The 22,514-nt window shown below is 40.0% G+C and overlaps 1 protein-coding gene and 1 long non-coding RNA gene across 5 annotated transcripts in view; one reads left to right on the top strand and one right to left on the bottom strand.

Annotated features, from left to right (window-relative positions):
• The window catches only part of LOC119487201 (Wilms tumor protein homolog), a 28,214-nt gene extending 21,289 nt beyond the window's left edge, over positions 1 to 6,925 (top strand). For 2 of the 4 annotated variants that reach the window (XM_037767903.1, XM_037767905.1), the window contains 5 exons: positions 1,593 to 1,698; positions 4,413 to 4,557; positions 5,662 to 5,751; positions 6,109 to 6,192; positions 6,586 to 6,925. In XM_037767903.1, the coding sequence (XP_037623831.1) occupies positions 1,593 to 1,698; positions 4,413 to 4,557; positions 5,662 to 5,751; positions 6,109 to 6,192; positions 6,586 to 6,707 (547 nt within the window). In that variant the 3' untranslated portion in view covers positions 6,708 to 6,925. Of the gene's footprint in view, positions 1 to 1,592; positions 1,699 to 4,412; positions 4,558 to 5,661; positions 5,752 to 6,108; positions 6,202 to 6,585 lie in introns of all 4 variants that reach the window. The other 2 variants (XM_037767902.1, XM_037767904.1) reach the window with 1 other exon arrangement.
• Positions 6,926 to 14,630: 7,705 nt separating this feature from the next.
• On the bottom strand, positions 14,631 to 15,188 carry LOC119487218. The gene is made up of 2 exons (XR_005206661.1): positions 15,105 to 15,188; positions 14,631 to 14,784 (listed from the first exon to the last, which is right to left on the bottom strand). It is a non-coding gene; the product is annotated as an uncharacterized LOC119487218 (long non-coding RNA).
• Between the last annotated feature and the right edge of the window lie 7,326 nt (positions 15,189 to 22,514).

Below are 22,514 nucleotides of genomic sequence, written 5' to 3'. Positions count from 1 at the left end.
TAGGGAGGACGTCGGGATGGATAGATGGCTCACATAAACTCTTACCCAGGAGACTGCTGTTCATGTCCCGTGTGAAACCAAAACTCAATGTTGACTTATTTCAACGCGTATGCAAGTTAACTTAAGTAAAATACTTAAAGGGGAGCCAGCGGCTCATAGCTAAATGTGCTAAAAGCGCTAACAGTGAAAACCATGGCAACACTGCTGACAGAGCTAACAGTGTTACCCTGGGGGGGAGCCGGAGGATGGGTGCTGTGCTTCCGCAACGGTGCCGTCGGTCGGGACGGCATGATGAGCTGAGAGCAGTGCAGAGCGGTGGCTGTGAGCTAGCCACTGGGGCACGCTCACATGCAGCCAGCCTGTCTATGTCAACAAAGCACAGAGAAGCTCTGATTAAAACATAGAGGGAGAGAGACTTCATTCTCTGCTCAGGTAGACATTACTCCACTATATCTTTACATAGCAAATTGTTGATTCCTGCTATATTAATGATCTGGATATTGTATAGATCGCCTTTAACTTACGTCACGTAAGTAACGTACTTAACTTGCGTCACGAGTAACGTAGGTTACCTAACTGAAGTTACATAACAAACAAACTTATTTTAATCCAAACCATGATCTCTTCCTAAATCAAATTTCTTTTACTTATGCTTTTCATTGTATGTAAATACTACTTTTTTCTGGCTGTTCACTTGTTTGTACGATCTCTTTTTTTTTGTTTTAATTTGTTGTTATTTTACATGTTCGAAATAAATTTTGAAATGAAATTTTGAAATGAAATCTAATCAAGTAGGCCTGGTTTTGTTTAAACCTAAATGACGCCAAGTTGTAGGCTACCCAGTGCGTTGAAAAGTTACGCCAAGGAGTCCTGATCGAGCGTCCGTATGTGACAAGTTGGGAATGAGAACGGGTTGGTCTCTGATATCAGTTTAAATGTGAACACCTCCTCCTGCACATGCACCAGCTGGTTTTGTATCTAGATTTGTGCCAATGGTCAAAGTTTAGACTCTAGGAACAAATATTTTACGCAATACATAAACATGCATGATAAACAGAGGCATCCACACACACAACCACAGGCTTCAGCTGGATATATGCTCCCATCCCCCCAACTACATGTACAAATGATTGGTCTGTGTTTTGCATTATGGGCTGTACAGTATGTGACAAGGTGAACATGTTTGAATAATGATCAGCCTAAAAGCAGTTCATGCTCTATATATCTGCCAGTGTGTTATACTCTATGGATTTATGGCATTGAATCATGTTCTTGCATCTTGTTATATGATGTCTGTCTGCTTCACATTCATCCAACTGTAAGTGGCAGCCGTCTGCCTGCAAACCTTCTTTTTACCTGTGAGTTTCTGTGATCGTAAAGTGATTTAGTGACACGCAATTTCCAATTTTGATATTTTGGCGCGGAACATTTTTCACTGAATAAACACCTAGTTTTTGTCGAGCTGGCTTTGAGACAGCTGGACAAAACTGTGTCAAAGTGTTTAACAACAGTGTTGGTTTTCTCACTTAAACAGTAGATTAACTGTTCATTTTATTTTTTTAATTGTCATCTCTCCCTTTCTGTGTTGGCAGCCATGCAACAGGCTACGACAGTGACCCCAACACCCCCATGTTGTACAGCTGCAGCACACAGTACCGCATACACACACATGGAGTCGGAGTCTTCAGGGGCCTACAGGTAGGACTCATATACTACTACTACATCGTCTCTACGTGTTACTTCTTTTTTCATTGTCAAGAGGTCATCTTGAGGTCATACAGACCTTCTGTCTGCCACCTTCTTTAATGTTCATGTTCAGTGCTCATTTCTATACACACATTGTACTTTTACACATTTCGTAAAGGTTCCCTTGCATTAAAAAGAGACATGCTGAAAACCCTGAAACACTGGAGGAAAAACGCATCAATGACAGAAAAAATAACATATTTTTAACCTATTTTTGAAGGAGGTGAGTGGTGGAGAGCCTGATGCAATGACCAGGCTATGTGGAGAGGAAATACTGATATGTAGCAGAGGAGATTTACAAACACACACACACACAAATGCCTACACATGCAGACAGACACACACACAAACACGTTGCATACACACAGAGGTTTTTAAAAGGCAGCTCTAAAGGCCAAGAGGAATCTTTTTCCACAAATCCATTAGCAGACACACAGACACACACGTAGGGTTACACTGGGTAAAGATACAGTTTCCATACGAGGGTCAGCATGTTAATAAATCATTAGATTTTAATTATTGTCTGTCAGCAGCTCTAAAGGACAGGGAGCAGAGATTCTCCAGACTTGCTCTTAGTCCACAGCAGGACTTTTTTGAGATCTTTCTTTCTTTCCTATTGGGGCCTATGTTTCATCATTCACCATGCTCCATTTCTTCCTTTGCTCCCTTTTTTTCTCTTCTGTTAATAGAAAGGGATTGCACGAACACACATAAGAGCTCTGGCTCAGTGCAAAAGAATAAACAAACTCTCACTCTTGTGCTTTTTAAAGTATAATTTAAGACTCTACTAAAACGTGAGATAACAGGTCGAGTAGGAAAGTGATGCTTTGTTCCGTAATTTTTATTACAGGGATTACACTAATTCTCAGTCGCTGCCAAAGGAAATACAGATGACAGCCATGGAACTTCATTCTAATTCTAACAGTCTGCTGTCGGGAGATCAATCAGTCAGCAGTTTGTTGATCTATAATAGCAACACCTGACGTTACTCTTGATTACTGCTGGATTAGTTGTTCAATGATTATTAAATCAATATGTTATTACTAAATAGATAATCCCATGAATAAATTGTGTAATATATAAACGAACCAGCAATTTGTAAAATAATATAAATTATTCAAACACAAATTCAACACATTATTATGACATGTTTCATATTCCATCGTTTTTTTTCATATTAATTGAAGACACCTTTCAGCCAATCACATGCCCCCAGCGTCTCTTAATCAAGCTCAACAACTGCTACCAAATTTAGCAAGTTAGCAGCTATTAGCTAGATCGACTAGAGGCTGCTGTTGTAAATCATAGAATGAATATAAAGCTGGACGACATGACAGCTCCCCAAAAGTGAAGCCAAAACATCTCGATCGCCCCCTGGTGGCTGGCTGCAGTATAGCTCATAAATCCAGCCTCCTCCGTCAAAGTACACGTCAAATACATTTTCCCAAAGATGGTTTCTGTCATTTTAGATAGTAATCGTCACGCTGATTTATGTTCAAGTGTTAATTTTTCTGATAAGTTTGGTTTTAATTTATTTGATGGTATAAAAAAGGGGTGAGATGTTATGATCGACAGCTGTGATTCTCTCTCGCTAACAAGCTGTGACTGAGCTCGGCTCGCGATTGGTTCGAGTGGGTGGGACCTCGATACCGCGGCTCCACCCCCTTGATCACTACTGTGCAGACTCTGGCTCCAAATGATGTCAAAATCTCAAGATCTATTGGCTTCACTTCTGTGCAGTGGGAGGAAGTGGAGATGGGTCATCCATCAATATATACAGTCTGTTGAAAATGAACACAGTAACAAACCTTGTGAGTGTAGATTAGTACTCTGCATCAAAGTGAAGATCCGGTGTTAACAGTGTTAGCTAGCTCTTTATAGTAATTCAGGGTAACCTTGGCAGTTTTGATTCTAAAAATGTGCCCGCAGAGAAAGACACAACTCTGTGAGAAGCGTCATTCTCTGTGGTCGCTCTAGCCAACAGAGCTATAGATTGAGTTAAGGGTTTGGCTCTAAAAAACTTGATAAATTGTTAGCAGACACCTGTATCTGTTCAGGGATCAAATTATTTGAATTACTGTTCAAGTTTGACTGTGAGAAATGGAAGGTTATTTGGTGTCCAAATACCAAATAAGGTTTACCAACTGACCCCGTTCTCCCCTACTGGGTTGACAAATGGCAAAATAGAGGAAATATAGGTCGGCAGAAGGCATAAAAAATAAGAGAAAATATACTTAGATTTATTCTGCAGATGAACTAATGTAGTAAATGTGGATTGTTTTCTATAACGTTATGTTATTCCTGTTATTCCTCTCCAGCAGTGTCATCAGTGAGCAGCAGGGCTGTAATGGGGCGCTCTGGAAGCGGCTCTGTTTAAAAGGCGTGACTAACAGCTCCCTTTGGGCTGCAGTCAGTCTGGGGTCATTTTACTGCTAATTCCCATCTAATGAATATATGAGCACTTTATTATAATGATCCCCACGAGCCAGACACATCACATGCACTTATTTACACACAGGACAGATTTAATTGCCTGTTTTCTAAATTACATTTTACTGGTTCAGTTATTGATGTCCGGGGAGGGTTTTTGTTAATTTTGCCTTGAGTGGTTTGGCTTTAAATTATGTGTTTGGTGTGTGTGTGTGTGTGTGTGTGTGTGTGTGCAGGATGTGCGGCGGGTGCCCAGCATCGCTCCAGCCATAGTGCGGTCAGAGAGCAGCGAGAAGCGTCCGTTCATGTGTGCCTACCCAGGATGCAACAAACGTTACTTCAAGCTGTCTCATCTGCAGATGCACAGTCGCAAACACACAGGTGAAACCAACAGAAACAGGAAAATGTGCTGGAATATTGCACTTATTATATCACTACTGACAGCTGTATTGTTTGTGCCAGTGTTTCCAGACACAGTTACTGTCACCAACGACGTGTTCTTACTTCACTCAAAGGTTTTCTCTTCTTAAAAACGTTTTAAGTGATGTTTCCACTGGTCCCAATTTCCTTCTCTGCTATTGCCAGAAATGACTTCTTGGCTTGTGAGCATGGTTTATTAGTAGGGCTGTCAATCAATTAAAATATTTAATCACGATTAATTACATGATTGTCCATAGTTAATCGCACATTGATCACACTGTTTTATCTGTTCAAAATTAACCTTAAAGGGAGATTTTTCCAGTATTTAATACTTTTATCAACATGGGAGTGGGCAAATTTCCTTGCTTTATGCAAATGTATGTATATATTTATTATTAGAAATCAATTACCAACCCAAAACAATGACAGATATTGTCCAGAAACCCTCACAGGTACTGCATTTAGCATAAAAATATGCTTAAATCATAATGTGACAAACTCAAGCCCAACAGGCAACAACAGCTGTCAGTGTGTCAGTGTGCTGACTTGACTATGACTTGCCCCAAAACTGCATGTGATTATCATAACGTGGGCATGTCTTTAAAGGGGAGACTCTTGGGTACCCATATAACCTATTTTCATTCACATATCTTGAGGTCAGAGGTCAAGGAACCCCTTTGAAAATGGCAATGCCAGTTTTTCCTCGCCAAAATTTGGAGCGATATTTAGCCTCCTTCGCGACAAGCTAGTATGACATAGTTGGTACCAATGGATTATTTAGGTTTTCTACTTTCATACCAGTATCTTCACTCTAGCTTTAAAACTGAACCCGCTACAACCTAACAATCAATGTGTTAAAGAAATTAGTGACGTTAAAAACAATTTGCGTTAACATGTTATTGTCGCGTTAACTTTGACAGCCCTAGTTTAAACCTAATTTTCCGATAGGTGTGTGTGTGTGTGTGTGTGTGTTATCTGTGATGTCTTCAGGGATAAAGAAGTGATCAGATCATCAATGAAATTGTATCTAATTGCCTGTGTCCTCTCTCTTTTGTCTTTGTTTAGGGGAGAAACCCTACCAGTGTGAGTTCACAGACTGTGGCCGGAGGTTTTCTCGCTCTGACCAGCTCAAAAGACACCAGAGGAGACACACAGGTTTGATCAGTTTAACTCAATCTGTCTCTCTGTCTTTATTTATTTTCATTTTATTTCCTTGCAGTTCTTTGTATTTGCACTTGCTCTCCTCTGCTGTTTGCATGACAGCCATTTTGTGGACGATGCAGTCTTTTGAAAGGCACAGTTTGCATTTTGTGTAGAGTGGAGCGCTACACTGACCTCCCCTCAGATGAAGTTGCTAAAGGCTGGTCAAACTTTGGAATGGCTTCCCTGCAAACCTCTGCTCTACTGTATTTTTCTATCTCCCTCTGTGTGTGTGTGTGTGTGATGTTGAACATGTGTTTTCTGTATGTGTGTGTGTGTGTGTGTGTGCATGCATACTGTACATGTGTTTAGGAGTTAAACCCTTCCAATGCGAGACGTGTCAGAGAAAGTTCTCTCGGTCTGACCACCTTAAGACACACACCCGGACTCATACAGGTAAAACAAGTGCGTAAACTTTTATTTTTCCATTTCTTCTTCATCCATTTGATGTTTACACTGTTGCAAAACATTATGAGTAAAGTAATTTTACAACATAGTGTTGGAATGTCAACATGTTTTTATTCTTACTTGACTTATCAACTAGATGCAGCACTATATAAAGTCCATTTAATCTTTCCATTTAGGTTATGATCAGCATAATATTCTAATATTTCTCTCATTTTCTCCTTTCTTTCACTTGATTTCATCGTTATTCCATCCAACTTCCATCCTTTCTAAATCCTTCCTCTCATACTTTCTCCACCACTCGTCATTGCCATCCTCTCCACTTCTTCTTCAAACCATCTTCTGTCTCTTCCCACCTGTCCATTCATCCCACCTGTCTCTCAGGTGAGAAGCCATTTAACTGCCGGTGGCCGAACTGTCAGAAGAAGTTTGCCCGGAGCGATGAGTTGGTGCGACACCACAACATGCACCAGAGGAACCTCACCAAGCTCCAGCTGGCCATCTGAATCATTTTTTGGCCCGTATCACAGTTTGAAATGTAAACATCTGGGTTACATCTGCTTACGTATATTTCAGCCCAGTCGCACAGCAGTTTGTGAAATAGTCGCGGAATTTGTTTTGTATTTGATTTGTGTACATAGACATGAATTTCACATTTTATTCGTGATGGTCAGCATTAAATCAATTTGTGTGTAATCGACGTAATTGTGAATCAGGAAATATAGAGAGGAGGTCAGGGTGGGTCGAAACACACTGGACTTTTGCCCAGGAGACCGGCGTTCGTGAGTGGATTTATTTGCCACGTAATTTCCGTACTTAAGTTACGGCACTTCTGGAGATAATTTAATCCAAATTACGATCTTTCCTAAACCTAAATAGTTTTGTTGCCTAAGCCTAACCGAGTCGATGTATTCCTAAACCTAACTAAGTAGTTTTATTTTGAAAAGACTGGAGCGGAAATTGACACGTATGTCACGAGTTGTTGGACATTTGTAGGAAAAAGCACAAAAATACGTTGTTGAAAGTGAAAGAGTGTCACAAAAAAGAGGGAAATTTGTGTTTATGTCCAAGAATCAAATAGATTAAATTTCGTGACTATTTCACAAACTGCCGTGAGACTGTGTTGTATATTTTTCCGTCTCTGGTTAATCCAAACCTGGGGACCCCCTTTGCACCCAAGATACTAGCCTGTGTTGGAACCAGTGAAGTCCTAATGGGTCCTGTAAAAAAGTTAATAGTAGTTGTACATCATTTTTGATTTTAAGAACTAGATAGCACAGTCTGGGCCAAAAGAGTCTGGATACATTCAAAAATGTGTTTATTGGAAACAGTCTCTACTCGTCCAGGGTTTGGATGATAAAAGGATAAGGACGGCAATATTCTATATGCTAATCCCATTAAAATACCAAAACCACAAATATGTCCTGTCATGTTCAGACAGACTTTAGCACTGTGTAAAAACCGCAGCCCCCTAACTATAAATAACATACAGCATATCACCACACCAGATTAAAGAAATCTTCCCTTGTTTTGAATTATCGTTTCATAAAGTCAGTCAGAACAAATGAAAAGAGCATCATTTAACCTGAGTTTCTGTTTACCAGTACTTGTTTTTCCACCGTCAGAAAATGCTGTGTTAGGGAGATGTAAATATGAAAATATACACACTAGTACATTTACTTTACATGAGGTTCCCATTACCCAGAGTGAATTGTTGCGATCTTTCCATGTCTAGACGCTCCAGTCGAATCTCAGATAAAAATGTTTCCATCTTAAAGCAGCAGTCTGTAACTTTGAGCAAATATGATAAAAAGTTATTTTTATAAAACTGTCACTATATCCTGACAGTAGTTCATAAGGCGCGCTGAGTTCCATTTACCTCGGAAATCGGAAATTGGAGCTGTGAATGACGTCACACCCGAGCTGACCGCATTCCAGTACAAGGTGGAAAATTCGGGTTTGCTCCAGTCAGGTTAGCCGCTGTTAGCTATTGTTAGCAATACCAGTTGATACCGATGCATTACTCCGGTACTTTGTGCATACAAACAATGTGTCCAGAGATAGAAGTTGGACAGTAATGTGTGTACAGCTGATTTAATGAAACATAAATCAGACATAAGTGCTATAAACAGTATATTACTACAGATTTTTTACCGTTGATGCGCGGAGCAGCCATCTTGGGTTTTGCGGTCGGGGTTGGTGAGGTTCTTCCGACTTTCCGAGTCGTAAATCCGACTTCAGAGGGCGTTCCAGTTCAAATTTCCGACTGGGAACTCGGATATTCTGACTTCCCAGTTCAAATGGAACTCAGCGACAGATAATCTGTGAAAGAAATCCTTCTCCTCTGCCTCCTCCCGGTGCTCCTAATGGTATTTGCAAGATTTCACCGTGCTTGAAAGAAAACAAACATTAATCACTGACAAAATTCAAAAAAAACTCTGATCAAACTGTCAAACTAGGCAGCGCTGATCAAATATGAAAATGAAAAAGTTTGTGACCCGGCGAGCCAAAACCAAGCACCGCCCACCAGCCGGAGCAAACTTTTTCTTTTCACAGCTAAACAGTACACTACAAGATGATTCTGAAAACATTTGAGGTGAGAAATAGGCATTACAGTAACAGAATATTTAATTCATATTTGATCAGCGCTGCCTAGTTTGACCGTTTGATCGGAGTTCACGAGTGATTGACAGCTGCTCAGAGACAGCTCGGCTTTGATTGGTTGTTTTCCGGAGAAATCCTGCAGATGCCAGTAGGAGCCCTAAAAGGAGGCAGAGGAACCAGATTATCTGTCTCATGCACACTCCAGCTTTACTATAATGTAATATTTCATTCATAATTTATCGTCAAAGGTCAGCTATATATACAGTATGCCCCTACAGTTTAGCGCCTTTTCAGCTGTAAATATCTCTTATGTTGAACTACTTTGGGAAGGGTTATTTATTATCGTTTTGTGGACAAAAATTGCTTTCACTGGACTGATTTAAAGGGAGTGAGGTGTCATTCAGTCTCCTTGCTGTGCTCATGCACATGATAGCCCTCGCTGCATTTTCTTATAGTTTTCACATGAAATATAATGCCGGCTTTGATTTAAAGACATCCAATTAAGGGAATAATTTGCATCTAACATCATATGCGGTGTTTGCAATGTAAGCTTTTGGTGTTCTGTCTGGTCAGCATAAAATAAACATTGCAAACACAAATATGCCCTGTATTTAAAAAGCTGAACTTTTTTTTTGTTTTTCAGTAATGTGAGGATTGGATTTGTTTTCTCTTGGAGTCTCTTGTCTCTGTGGTGTGTAAATATTGCTAGACTTTTCTAAAATATGTCTGTTTGGTCACACTGGCTCTGTGGCCGGGACATTATGGTTAAGATGTAAATAATACTTCTTCACCCTGGGAACTGAACTCTTTCCATGGGGGAAAATATGTAACTTAACTGATATATTTCAGACTTGTCTTTGAATGGATCCAGGAAGTGTTTCTACTTTTCATTTTTTGTTTCTTTCATGTGTATTAATATTTGAGTCATATAACAGCAAATGTCAGTGAAACATTTTGTACTCAAAAGTGTGAGACAGTTGAAAATGATGGTTTCTCTCTGTTTAAATGTATTGTGACTGTTTTGATACAGTACAAGTTTGCCTGTGTGGTCTTTATTTATTAATTTAAGAGTTGTCTTTGTTGTTTAAAGAGGACCTATTATGCTTACTTTCAGGTACATACTTGTATTTTGGGTTTCTACTAGAACATGTTTTAATGCTTTAATGTTAAAAAAAACACTTAACTTTTTCTCGTACGGGCTGTGCTGCAGCACCTCTTTTCACCCTCTGTCTAAAACGCTCTGTTTGAGCTCCTGGTCCCGCCTCCCGAAAAGTCTGCTCTGATTGGTCAGCTGGCCCGCTCTTGATTGGTCTACCGAACCAAAGTCTTCGGACTCTGCACCAGCTCTGCTCAAACTAGTTTCGTTTGAGGGCGTGCCAGACAAGCCGTTATGCATCAAACCGGCACATACGGGTACTTTGCAAAACGTCAAAGAAAACCGAAGATCCCTTAGACTTCAATGCAATTTGCTGTATGTTTGGATTGTAATTTTGACAAGTTTTTATGCTCTATCTCTTGTTAACGTTTGTTTAATACACGTCTAATAATTATTTTGTGACCTTGCCTGAACCCGAGTGTTCGTACCTTAATAAATGAACGTTGATCGCCGTCATGTCCCTTCAGTCTTCCCCCGTCCAACACAGTGGACAGATATTGCTTATCCAGACTTCTATACATATCTGATTGGATCACGTTAGTCTACGTGTTGTCTGTAAATAACCAACGTGTTAATAGCCAACTGTTTGATTTATAGGCTGAGATTTAGTTGGAGACGACTGTATTACTGCAGCAGCCTCCCACTCAAGCTAACGTTAGCTAGCCATGTTAATCACTGTCACCAGCATCATTTACCACACTGACAGTGAATATTCACATATCGTATGTGCCTCAAATCTCAGTGTGATAGCCTTGGTTAACCCGCTACACAACAGTCATTTTCTCTCCTGTGACAGCAAGTTTCTTTCCCCCAAACCGGAGCGCAGCCTCGTCATAAAGCCCCTCTTTTATATCTTTTTTTAGGACATAGCAGGTGAACAAATCGGAGATCAGCGTTTTTGGATTTATTGTTGGTGCAACCAAGTACACAGCAACTCTTCGGCATAACGTTATTACTATTACCGGATAGTTTAAAGTAGAAGTTTGGAGACATATTTCAACTTCTTGAAACACAAGATAATTTTCCCTCAAAAGGGGGCGTGGTCATGAGAGCCTACTTTGGACGTATTGCCAGTCTGATGTATCCAATTGTGTTAATTGGTGACATCACCACGTTACGGAAGAAAAGGCGGGACTTCAAGCAAGGGATTTCAGGGGCAGTGTTTCTGTGGGGGAGAGTAACTCCCTTTGGCGTGGACTTTGGGCTTTGTAACTTTGCAGACCTTTTACATGCACAAAAAACTATATAACACACTAAAGGAAAGGGAAAAAGCTTAATACGTCCCCTTTAATATTAAGCCAGCATTTATTTATTAGTCCATAATATAGTAGTGTCGTCACATAATAGTTTTCCTCTGTCCGCGGTATTAAAATGTCAACTCCTCCTCACACACAGAAAGTAATATCTATGAAATACTGTTGCCCTCACTGTGTATAATTCCATCGTTATGAGGAACCAGTTATTTCTTTGGAAAAATGCCACTGCTCTGAAGTTACAATATCTTGTAAAAAGAAAAAGAAAGAAATATGAGCAAATACTAAGTCTATACATCAGCTGACCTTGACCCAGGTTCCCTCCCGTAACACACAAGAGAACGTTTTCTTCTTCAGTACAGTATATCCTGTCCTGGTTGTGACTAAAAGCACACTTTTTCTTTTTTAAAAACTGAATTCAAACATTATTAGTAGTAAAAAGAAACAGTTGCTCAATCAGCACATACACTCAGTACAGTACAGTACCATCCACTTCCCTCTCTTTATCTCTCACCAGATTCCTCTCTGCATTCCTTGGCTCTCCTCTCAGTGAAAAAAGGAGCAGATAAAAATGAATGTGTTTTCTTTCAGCCTCACTCAACTCTCTTTTAGTCTTCATTCTCTTTCAATCTCTCATGCTGTTTCTTCTTATACCTCCTCATCCTTTCCATCAGCTTCTTTTTAAGGTTTCAATACGCTCGTATGACCTTCAGCTTCCCAATAATTTATGACAATACTTTTTAAAGAGGAAATTCCATCAGTAAGCTGACAGTCAACAACACTCACGTATATAAAAACAATAACTCACAACTTTAAAATGTCCTCAACCAACAGCCACCGGAGTATTTATGGAGAGAGAGAGGGAACGCAGCAGAGCAGAAAACAGGCAGAGACAGATGGAGGCAGAGATGGATAAAGACAGATACAGCAATGTTTCTTTTGTGAACTTTTATCATAAGTTTAGCCAAAGTGTTAGTGTAAATCAGACAACGTGTCCGATTCCCTCGGTGGAAATCCCCTGAAACTCCCCAGGGCTCTGGTGCTATATCTCAGCTGTCGGACAAGGCCTATATCTCTCATCTCTCTCTGCTCTCTCTGTTCTGTGTGTGTGTATGGTGTTTCATCTCCGTTCCAGCTCCATGCCGCTGAAGGCCTTTGAAGCAAGAGAGCTGGTCAGTGTAACCGGAGCTTTGTCCACTTCCAGTAGTCACATTAGACGCTGTATCTAAATGTTCTACTTAAAGCAGATATAGAAAACATGGATTAGGCCTCTTGAAAAATACTGAGAAAGAAAAAATCACATACAAGCAAATTCTGAGGGCGCTAAGTAGCAGTACATCAAGCCTTTTTGCTTTTCAGCCAATCAGAACTTTTTTTATTGTTATTTTAACCTGCAAGCAACTAGCTCAACCTGTGCTGTGTCTCAATTTGCGTTTTTCCGTACTTACGAGGGCTGTCAATCGGTTAAAATAGTTAATTGGGATTAATCGCAAATTAATCAAATTTTTGCCTTATGAAAATATACGTACATATTTATTATTGGAAATTAATTAACAACACAAATCAATGACAAATATTGTCCAGAAACAGCTGTCAGTTTGCTGACTTGACTATGACTTGACCCATAGAACCCATTTTCATTCACATATCTTGAGGTCAGAGGTCAAGGGACCCCTTTGAAAATGGCCATGCCAGTTTTTCCTCGCCAAAATTTAGCGTAAGTTTGGTGCATTATTTAGCCTCCTTCACGACAAGCTAGTATGACATGGTTGGTACCAATGGATTCCTTAGGTTGTCTAGTTTCATATGATGCAAGTATCTTCACTCTGAGCCCACTTCAACCTAAAAATCACAAGTTGCGTTAATGCTTTAAAGAAATTAGTGGCGTCAAAACGAATTGAAGAAGTGGTCAAATGTTGCGATCGTACAGCAAACAGGTACAGCCACATTCCATTTGAGACAACACTATCCTGCCGAAATTCACGCACTACACAAGTAAGTACATAGTGTACATAGTGTACTACATGGAAATGTACTGACGGATGTATCTGAATTGAGACACAGCATTACAGTCACAGCTTTGTGAAAGACTACCTGCAGCACGAAACGACAGACAGACAAAGTTAGTGACTAGTTGGTGAAGACAGTGGAACATGTAACCACTAAAGAGTCAAAAATATATCATAGGACATGGTTAAGACCATAGACTGTATATAAGAAGTGGATGTAGTCACCGTGATGTCACCCATTGGTTCATGGACTGCCGTTTTGGACCCTCAAGATTGGCATTTGTGGCTGTTGCCATGTTGGTTCTTTGCAACCAGAAATGACAGGAGAGGGTGGAGCTAAGTACAATCGTACACTGAATAACGTTTTTAGGCGATCAGAAAGGTTATAATTAGCTTTCATGCACTGAAAACACACTGAAAGGGTTAAAATTGTTAGATGAAAACACACTCCCTGACCGGACAATCACAAGGTAGCCACGCCCTAAAGCATACCCTGCTTTATGGTCTATTTTACTCTAAATGGGACCATAATTTACTAAATGTACATTGTGCTGTATTGAAGAAGACTTGAAACTAGTGATTGAGACCATAAACTCATGTTTACAATGTTTACTGAGGTAATAAATCAAGTGAGAAGTAGGCTCATTTTCTCATAGACTTCTATATAATCTAGGGTGACCATATTTCACTTTTCTGACCCGGAGTTGCCCACTGGTTTAGACCAAACCCATGCTAAAAGGCCAGTGAATGTTCAACTTGAAACTCCAAAGCTAATGGTAATGATAATTTTGCTCAGTGTCTGCTGGATATAAGTAGGCAGCTTTTGCTAACATTTTGCAACATGATTGATAATATGTCAGGTCTGTGTGTCTGTCAGGTTGTTTTGGAGTTCTTCTGCCCCCTAGAAGCCACACATTGGTTAACACAGCTTTATATCACTTCTGCTTTGATGGTGTCTGTGTTAATTATAGCATTATGGATACGTTTCTATGAGGCTTCACAACTGGGTAAAGTGTATAATATTTAGTCTATGTATTTTAAATCTTTTGTCCTTGCGGAAGACAATCATATTGGAGATTCTCCTGAGGACTGTGTGCATGATGGACACCTTCTTCACTCTCCTGTTGCACCTGCTAAAGTGGGACAACTAACACCTTAATCATTTTAATTGGTACATTCAGTTTGGTTTATTTACAGCCCACCTTCAATTTGAGCAGAGGTCTAATCAGCCACAATAAACATCTTTTAAAAACCCAAAGAAACAATAATAAAGCGTGTTAGTCCGTCTCGTTGAGCTCACGGCTGTTGGGAGGAATAGACCTTTTCCACACTACACATTTTGACTTGTTGTTACGTCCACAAAGTGGAACAATAACTTAACAACAACCAAATTAAACAGAGTCAAAGTGAAGTTCAAAAATTAACAGTTTATTAAAGGACAACTGAAGGTTCACAAATGTGGTGGAGGTAGGGACAATATAGTTGTGCCAAATAATCAAAATTAACAAACCAAAACTAGGCCTAACTAAATCTGTCTTCTTTAAACACAACAAACAAAAGGCTGACTAAGTTATCTACAAACAGCAGTTTACAAAACATACAGGGGTTGGCAACAACCACTAAACCTAGTGTTTCTAGACATGAAAAGAACCTACGTGCAAAAGTGTACAGGGTACCCCAGACTTACCTATGCCCTCTACCTCCTTACCACAAACCTTATCTTTAATTTCCCACTGGAAACAAGTGTCTTCACAATTCAAATACTTCATTACAAATGAGTCAGAGAGAGCGAGACAGCCCAGAGTGTGCCTCTTTTATGTGCAGCCCACGACGGCGATTGGCTGGATAGAATGAGTGTGAGCCACTCTGCAGCTGGCAAACTCTGCACAGGTGGACTCCAATCACCTCCATTAACTCTGGATCCTGGAAGCACCTGCAAGACAAGGAGAAGGGGCAGAACAACACAGGAGAAAAGCTCTGCAGGCCTGTCTGGCCCTGCAGGCACGTAACACTTGTCTTAACGGGAAAAGCATAGGTGGAAATAATAATTTTAACGATGGCTCGGTTCCATCAAGTGTCCCAATAAGGTATTCCAGCGAGCCAGTTGCACGCACAATACCAGGTCCTCCCCGAAGTGGAATGCAACCATCATTAATGTTATTACATACACCTGTGCTTTACCTGCTATGACGTGTCCAAATATCTGCAGTGAAAGGTTCAAGCCCATTGTTAATGTCATTAATTACACCTGTGCTTTTCCTTTGCTGTGGAAAAGGCCTATTGGGTGTTATTATTGAAGTTTTCAGTAACGTATGATGTGAATGAATGTGTTTATTATTGTGTCAGGCATACAGCTATGCCCTGGCCACATGTACTGCAAGACTTCTAGGCCTTTGGGAGAAAATAAGAAGCTTAAATTGAACCACCATTCAAATGTTGCGTCATCTTTACACCACACTATTTTCAAATATGACTCCCTTTCCACTCCTCCTAATTAGGGTTCAAGCCCCGAAGGGGCAGAACCCTATTGAGTTTGTGCCGGTTTATTATTAGTTATAGCCCCGAAGGGGCATAACCCTATTGAGTTTGCGTGAATTTGATATTATTAGGGTTATAGCCCCGAAGGGGCATAACCCTATTGAGTTTGCGCCGGTTTGTTATTATTATTATTCGTTGTCTGCCGCAGCGGCGCAATTTGCCGTGAGCTGGAATGAGCAAAAAAAATGAAACTTGGCACACTAACTGGAAGTGATGTGCATGTGCTTCTCAAGAACTATGACCCCAATCGACCACACGGTGGCGCTGTAATTAACGCCCAAACATGCGACTTTGGAAAGGCCACGCCCCGCAGACCGTAAGTCCGACAGACTTGAAACTTGACAGACATGTGCAGCTTCGTGTGATCTACAATAAAGCCTCTGGGACCTCTAAAGTCCGACTGGCAATATTTTCCGCCATATTGGATTTTTTGAAAAACGCATTTTTGACATCTCCTTCTAAACCGTAGGTCCGATTGCTACCAAATTTTCTGTGGATCATCATTGGACTAATGTCATCTAAAGTTGCAGCGTGTTGATACCTCATTGCGTTATGAAGCTGTTGACCAACGAACTTTTCAATGGTCGGAGCTTAGCAGGAAATTGGCCATAATTCATGGACCATTAATCCAATCATCATAAATCTTGGTAGATATCTTCAATACGTGTTTGGGAATAGGCGTACCAAAGCATTGTCCGCTTGACCCATAGGGGGCGCCAAAACTGTCAAAAATTTATATCGCAAGATCCGGTGGACAGAATTTTATCAAATTTGGTGTACCTACTCTGGGGGCAAGTATTAACCAAGATCTGAAGTGTGATATTGATCGGTGCATGTGGGCGTGGCCTATTCAGCATTTTATGCTAAATTATGTCTTTGCTCAATTTGATGTGAGCTGGAATGAGCTAGAGACATGGAACTTGGTACCATAACTGTACATGATGTCATAATGCTTCACATAAAATATGAAAACAATTGGCCACATGGTGGCGCTATAAAATTTTTCAAGGCCAGCCCCCTCACACCATAAGTCCCATCAATTTGAAATTTGACACACATGTCCAGCTCCGTGTGATCTACAAAAAAGTCTCTTGGACCACGAACGTCCACTGACTAGATTTTCCGCCATATTGGATTTTTTGAAAAACACATTTTTGACATCTCCTCTTAAACCGTAGGTCTGATTGCTACCAAATTTTCAATGGATCATTATTGGACTAATGTCATCTAAAGTTGCATAAAGCGTGTTGATACCTCATTGCGTTATGAATCTGTTGACCAATGAACTTTAAGAGGGCAGAGCTCAGCACATCAGTAGACCTAACTTCACAAGCCTTTGGCCCATCGTCTCCAAACTTGTAGCATATGTTCACAAGAGTAGCTAAAACATCCGCTGGAAGTTTCATTTAAATCGGCCACTAGGGAGGCGCTTTGAGCGGGCGAAAGCTTGAACCCGCGAAATGCCGCTTGCGGCTTTAATTAAGATATAGTTTGCCTCATCTACATGACAGGGTGCACACATGAAGACTGGACAGGGACAGAGGACATAATATAAAGTACAGTGTGAACAATGCTGATAGCTGGCGGTGATAAAGTCTTGATAAAGTAAGATTTTGTTAGTGGGTTAACCCAGCCATGATATTGGCGCTACACGAGAATAAGCCAATTTTGGACCCGATTCCCCCCCCCCAGCAAAGCCCTGATTCTTTGATGGTTCTAAAGATTATCTTTCCAGATATTCCTGTGGTATGAGGTATGCTAAGAGTGTTTTTTACATCCCCCGATTGGCTTGGAAGTCCATCCTGGCCGCTCCGATTTCAAATCGTAAATATTAAACATGTTCTATATTTACGATCGGATATCCTGTTGTGTGTGGGGAACCCTGAGGACAGCCGATGACGCAGTCACGCGGGAAAGAACGATAGCCAATTGAGAATCAAGCTGACTGAAGAAGGAAGGACAACCACTGCTGTCATGGCGGCCACAGCTAATGCATGAGCTAATGCAAAACGCAAAGCATAAAGTAGTAGTAAGATGGATCTAAGAAATAGAGGACCAACCTGTTGATTTGTGGCAAAAACACAAGTGTTTATGTAACATGTCTCTATGACTTCATCCATCCATCCTTCATGAATTTCCAGTACAAAGTAGTACAAAAACATCGCTAATTCTTCCTGCCCGTCGTCCACCATGGTTCTTTACGCTAAAGTTACATTTGATCGCAGGATATTTTTTTGCGAGATTTACGTTTTTTTATGAATGGAATCTGTTAGTGTGTGGTGTGCTGTTTTTGGCCAAATTGTTGCTCTCGACACACTATAGGAACAACACTGTTAAATTGAACATAGCATGTCGTTATGTGTGGGGATCTCTCACATTTCAACTGTTAAAGATTTGAAAAATCTTTTAGTGTGGGCCAGCCTTAACTGTGATGTCTTCCTCACTTCCCACTGGTTTCCACTTACTCTAAAAAAATCTAATAAAAAATCTGATGAAGTGTCTGAGTAGAATTGTCAAAATGTTAGCAATCTCATTATTTTGCTAAGTGCGGAAAGTAAAAAAAAAAAGAAAGACCCCCAAAAAACAGAACAGCACTAGAGTCGGAGTCGGAGAGGGAGAAACTGGGGGAAAGAGTAAAAGACAGAGAAAGAAAGACAGAGACATCCTCAGCGGTCATGTTGTTCTGTGAACTGTGGAAGTGGAGAAGGGCAGATGATACTGTGGATGTTTAGGTCCTGGTACGGCTCAGCACAACTCATTCCCCTGAAGCTGAGCACACACACACACACACACACACACACACACTCTCAAGAGGCTGCATTCCTTCACTTAGACTCAAGTTGCTTCAAGAGGATAAAAATTCTGACATGAGTACAGCAAATCCACAACAGGAGAGATTGATATTAAAAAGTGCAGAGAAAGTGCTGAATAGACAGAAAATATAGTAAGAAAATACCATCATTTATCTTTTTTTTTGGTACTTGTCCTGTGATTTTATTAATTTTAACAACCTTATTTTAATGTCAATAACTCACTGTACACTATTGAGTGGCGATTGGCAGCCTCTACCAACAGCTACTCTGTTTTTCATTTTGTGCCTCCGGGTTGGATTTGAAGGGAAATCTGTTTTATTGCTTGATGGCACAAAACAGGAAGAAGGCGATGTTCCTCCAGCCCTGACTGAGCGAAAGCTTTGACAGTTTCTGGCAGTGGTAGATGAAAGGAGTGAAAGGCTGACAGAAGAATCACTTCCAACACGGTCATCCACGTCAGTAAAGCCAAGAGAACAACAAGGGAAATCCAAGAAGCGGAGATGGGCTCTTGTTATTATTAAATGTGGTCTAGGTTTTGAGATAAACCAGAAATAAATGGTAAATGATAAAGAAGTGTCCCAGTTTCAGCTCTAAAATGCTTCAACGAGACTGATTACCAACCTTGTAACACGTGACCATATCACACATACTCTTGCATCTCTTACTACCTGTCAGGTTTTGGATGGATTCTAGGATTTTATTATCTCTCGCCTGGCGATGTCTCCAAGATATCTTGAGGCTGGAGCCCCTAGAACGAAGCGTGGTTCTCGGAAACAGCAATCTACTAAATTGCTCAGCGGCCCAGCCGACGTCTCGCCAGGTTTTACTTCCTGCCTTTGTTGGTTTCCCGCCTTTTGCGATTGTCTGCCCCGCCCTGATTTGTTCCACCTGTGTTCAGCCACCCTGCTCTCTTGGTGTCTGTGTGTTTCTTTGTCAGTTCGTCGTCACTCCTTGTGAGTTGTGTTTCTTCTGGTGGTTCCCTATCGTTGAGTTTTTCCCCCAGTATTTGAGTTTCTAGTTTACTCCTTGCGAGATTACTTTGTGGATTGGCTTTCTACCAGTGATGGCGAGATGAAGCTTCATGAAGCACTGAAGCTCTCCAGCAAATTGGTTAGCAAAAGGGTTCATTTCACGAGGCTTCATCTGAGCTTCATGAGCTCATGAAACCACCGATCGGTCAAAGAGTGTAAAACAGGCAGATATATTCCAGATATGTGGCAGTGGTTTAACCGGGCACAGGGTAGTGAATGTGCTTGTGTAACTATAAGAAAATGATAGAGGGGAGACATTATTCGTTTTTATTCTCAACTGTATTTCGGCTTTGAGCATCTTCAATGACGTCATCGGTCTAAAACGATACGAGCCTCGATACGCGCTTCACAGAAAACAGAAAACTTCCTCGACAAACGCTCCAAAATTTCGGCACAGCACGTAACATCACTACTTTCTGCAAACATTTTTGTATATTGTGAGTTTTCTTTTTGTTATTAAATCATTGAATTCAGCCTGCTGTCTCCTCATCTTTACCTACATTTGGGTCCAAACCTGTTTTCCTGAAAAACCTGACAAAAAGAAAACAATGAGAAAAGAATCATTAAAATTAGGGATGCACTGACAACGTTACTGGATTGGATATCGGGCCGATACTGATTCAAATAGCTGGATGGGGGTATTGGTGACAATTTGGCTGATCTGTTCAATTCTATGTTTATATACTATATACATTATACACTGGCATTTTAATTACACATTTGACCAATTTGTTGCTGCAGTAAAAAGGTTTACACTTGAATTGTAATTCCTGTTAATTTTTAAGATTTTTTTTTTACCAAGTTGGTGTATGATTTATTATTTTAATAATAAGTAACATTTCAGTAAATGTATATCTATGTATCATTTGTTACATTTTGTTTTACAAAGTTAGGAAAGCAATGTTTAAGTCAGGCCTGATGTTGCCTTACACATAAAAGAATGATCCCAGTCACTTCCACACAGTGAGGCATACAGCTTATTAATTAAACACTGGTATCGGATCGGTACTCGGTATCACCCAATACCCAAAGCCCAGGTATTGGTATCGTATCAGGACTGAAAAAGCCAGGTTGGTGCATCCCTAATTAAAATTCCCTGTGTGGGTGTGCATCTGTTTAATATATTGTAAAAGTAGGTAAGATCAAATTATTCTAAGACAGACCTTTGTAACCAAATACATTCTGTCCAATCCAACCCATAAACAAAGCACACAGGTGGTGTGTCTGGTACTTGTATTCAAACTGCCGGTGACCTCAAGTTTTAAAAAGTGCTCTGACAAAAGAAAGCAAACAGAGAGAAAGAAGAAGAGAGATTGTCTACTTTGCTGGGGTGATGCACTGCAGGGGTCAAAGAGGTCAGGACAGATTCAGACATTTTAAAATCATATGATCGACATGCCTACGCACCAGCTGCTCTTAGTTGCCACTTCCTCTCACTTGTGATTTGTTTCTTTGCTGTGTGAGAGAGCAGAAGAGGGAGGAGAAGGTGATCAACAGACAGAAAGAGAAGAGATGCTATCACGCAGTATTTTACATTCCCGCCCACTCGTCTCTTTTCCCTCCTGTCTCTGTGTCATTGGCTGCTCTGGAAAACATGTGAAAGATCTTTAGCAGATGTTAAAAAAGTGAATATGTCAAATTGATTCTTACATATTGGTAAGCAAATTGCAAGACAACTGGTAGTCTCGGTCTCCCAATGGTGCTATTAGAGCGAGCATTTCATCAAAATTAAGACTACATTTTCAATAATGTTTGTTGTCTCCATGCTGCAAAGACATCATTGTTCTGGAGATAACCTCTGGAAGTTTTAGCTCCCGCATCTTGAGTTTTTATATCAAAGCATCACCTTAGTTTATCTCTTTATCTTTACTTTGATGTCAAATTTTATTTAAATAAAAAAATGCTCCAAAAGTATCCCCAGGTTTCAGCAAGTTAAAGGCCAGTAAATATTTTTTTGCAATTTGTCTTTAACTTTCAATAACAGGTGTGTCTGGACACACTAAGTCGCTGACAGTAAAACTGCAGACAGATTAAGTCTCTACCTCCACCTTGTGGTTGATCTCATGCAGTATTTTTATTTTCTTTGTTATGTTCTGGCATTCTTTTTTAAAATACTGATTCAAGGTCTTTATGGTTATGTGTTTCTATTAAATCCAACTATTGTTATTTGTTTATTTATATAATATCCAGTTTTTACTTATTTGAAGATTTCTTTCAATGTGGAGAACACAGATTTTTTTTTTTTTTTTTTTTTTTAAATGTAACATAATTTCATGATGCGTGTTGTTGTCTTTCACAGTAAACAATAAGCATTTGATGTGTATCAAGTTAATATTGAAGTTATCAAGTTAATTCCACAATATTTTACGAAAGAGGATTTTGTTTTGAGACATTTATTGTAGAACCCATATGAGTATTATGTTATGTGTCAACTGAGATGATTGACCTGACATATTGTATGTGCTCTGTGGGTTTCAAAGGAGGATGTGTCAACCAAGATTGGCCTTAAATACCTGGTAAAATGAAATACAAGTAACCTACAGGGACAAAAATGAATTCTTTGAAAACAATCAATTAATGGTAAAGTTGACATAAATAAAATCGGATTTTGCCTCATTTCTACTAAATAACATTCTTGTTAAGAGTCGTAGATGAGTTTTACAATTGTACATCTGTGTCCAAAACAGCACCATCCAGTGTTTCTTTGGACTACTGAATATAAGATAAGATAAGATAAGCTATTCCTTTATTAGTCCCGCAGTGGGGAAATTTGCAGTGTACAGCAGCAAAGGGGATAGTGCAAAAAAAATGGTGTTATTTATCGAGTCATTGATTGATTGATTGATATACTGTAGCCTTCAGTACAGTGTGTTGAATATTCAGTCTACTGACAGCAATAGGTCTTTCAC

The sequence above is a fragment of the Sebastes umbrosus genome, chromosome 4 (assembly GCF_015220745.1).
Source record: "Sebastes umbrosus isolate fSebUmb1 chromosome 4, fSebUmb1.pri, whole genome shotgun sequence".
Lineage (NCBI taxonomy): Eukaryota > Metazoa > Chordata > Actinopteri > Perciformes > Sebastidae > Sebastes > Sebastes umbrosus.
Note: the sequence above shows the minus strand (reverse complement) of the source record. Positions and strands in the feature narration are given on the sequence as shown.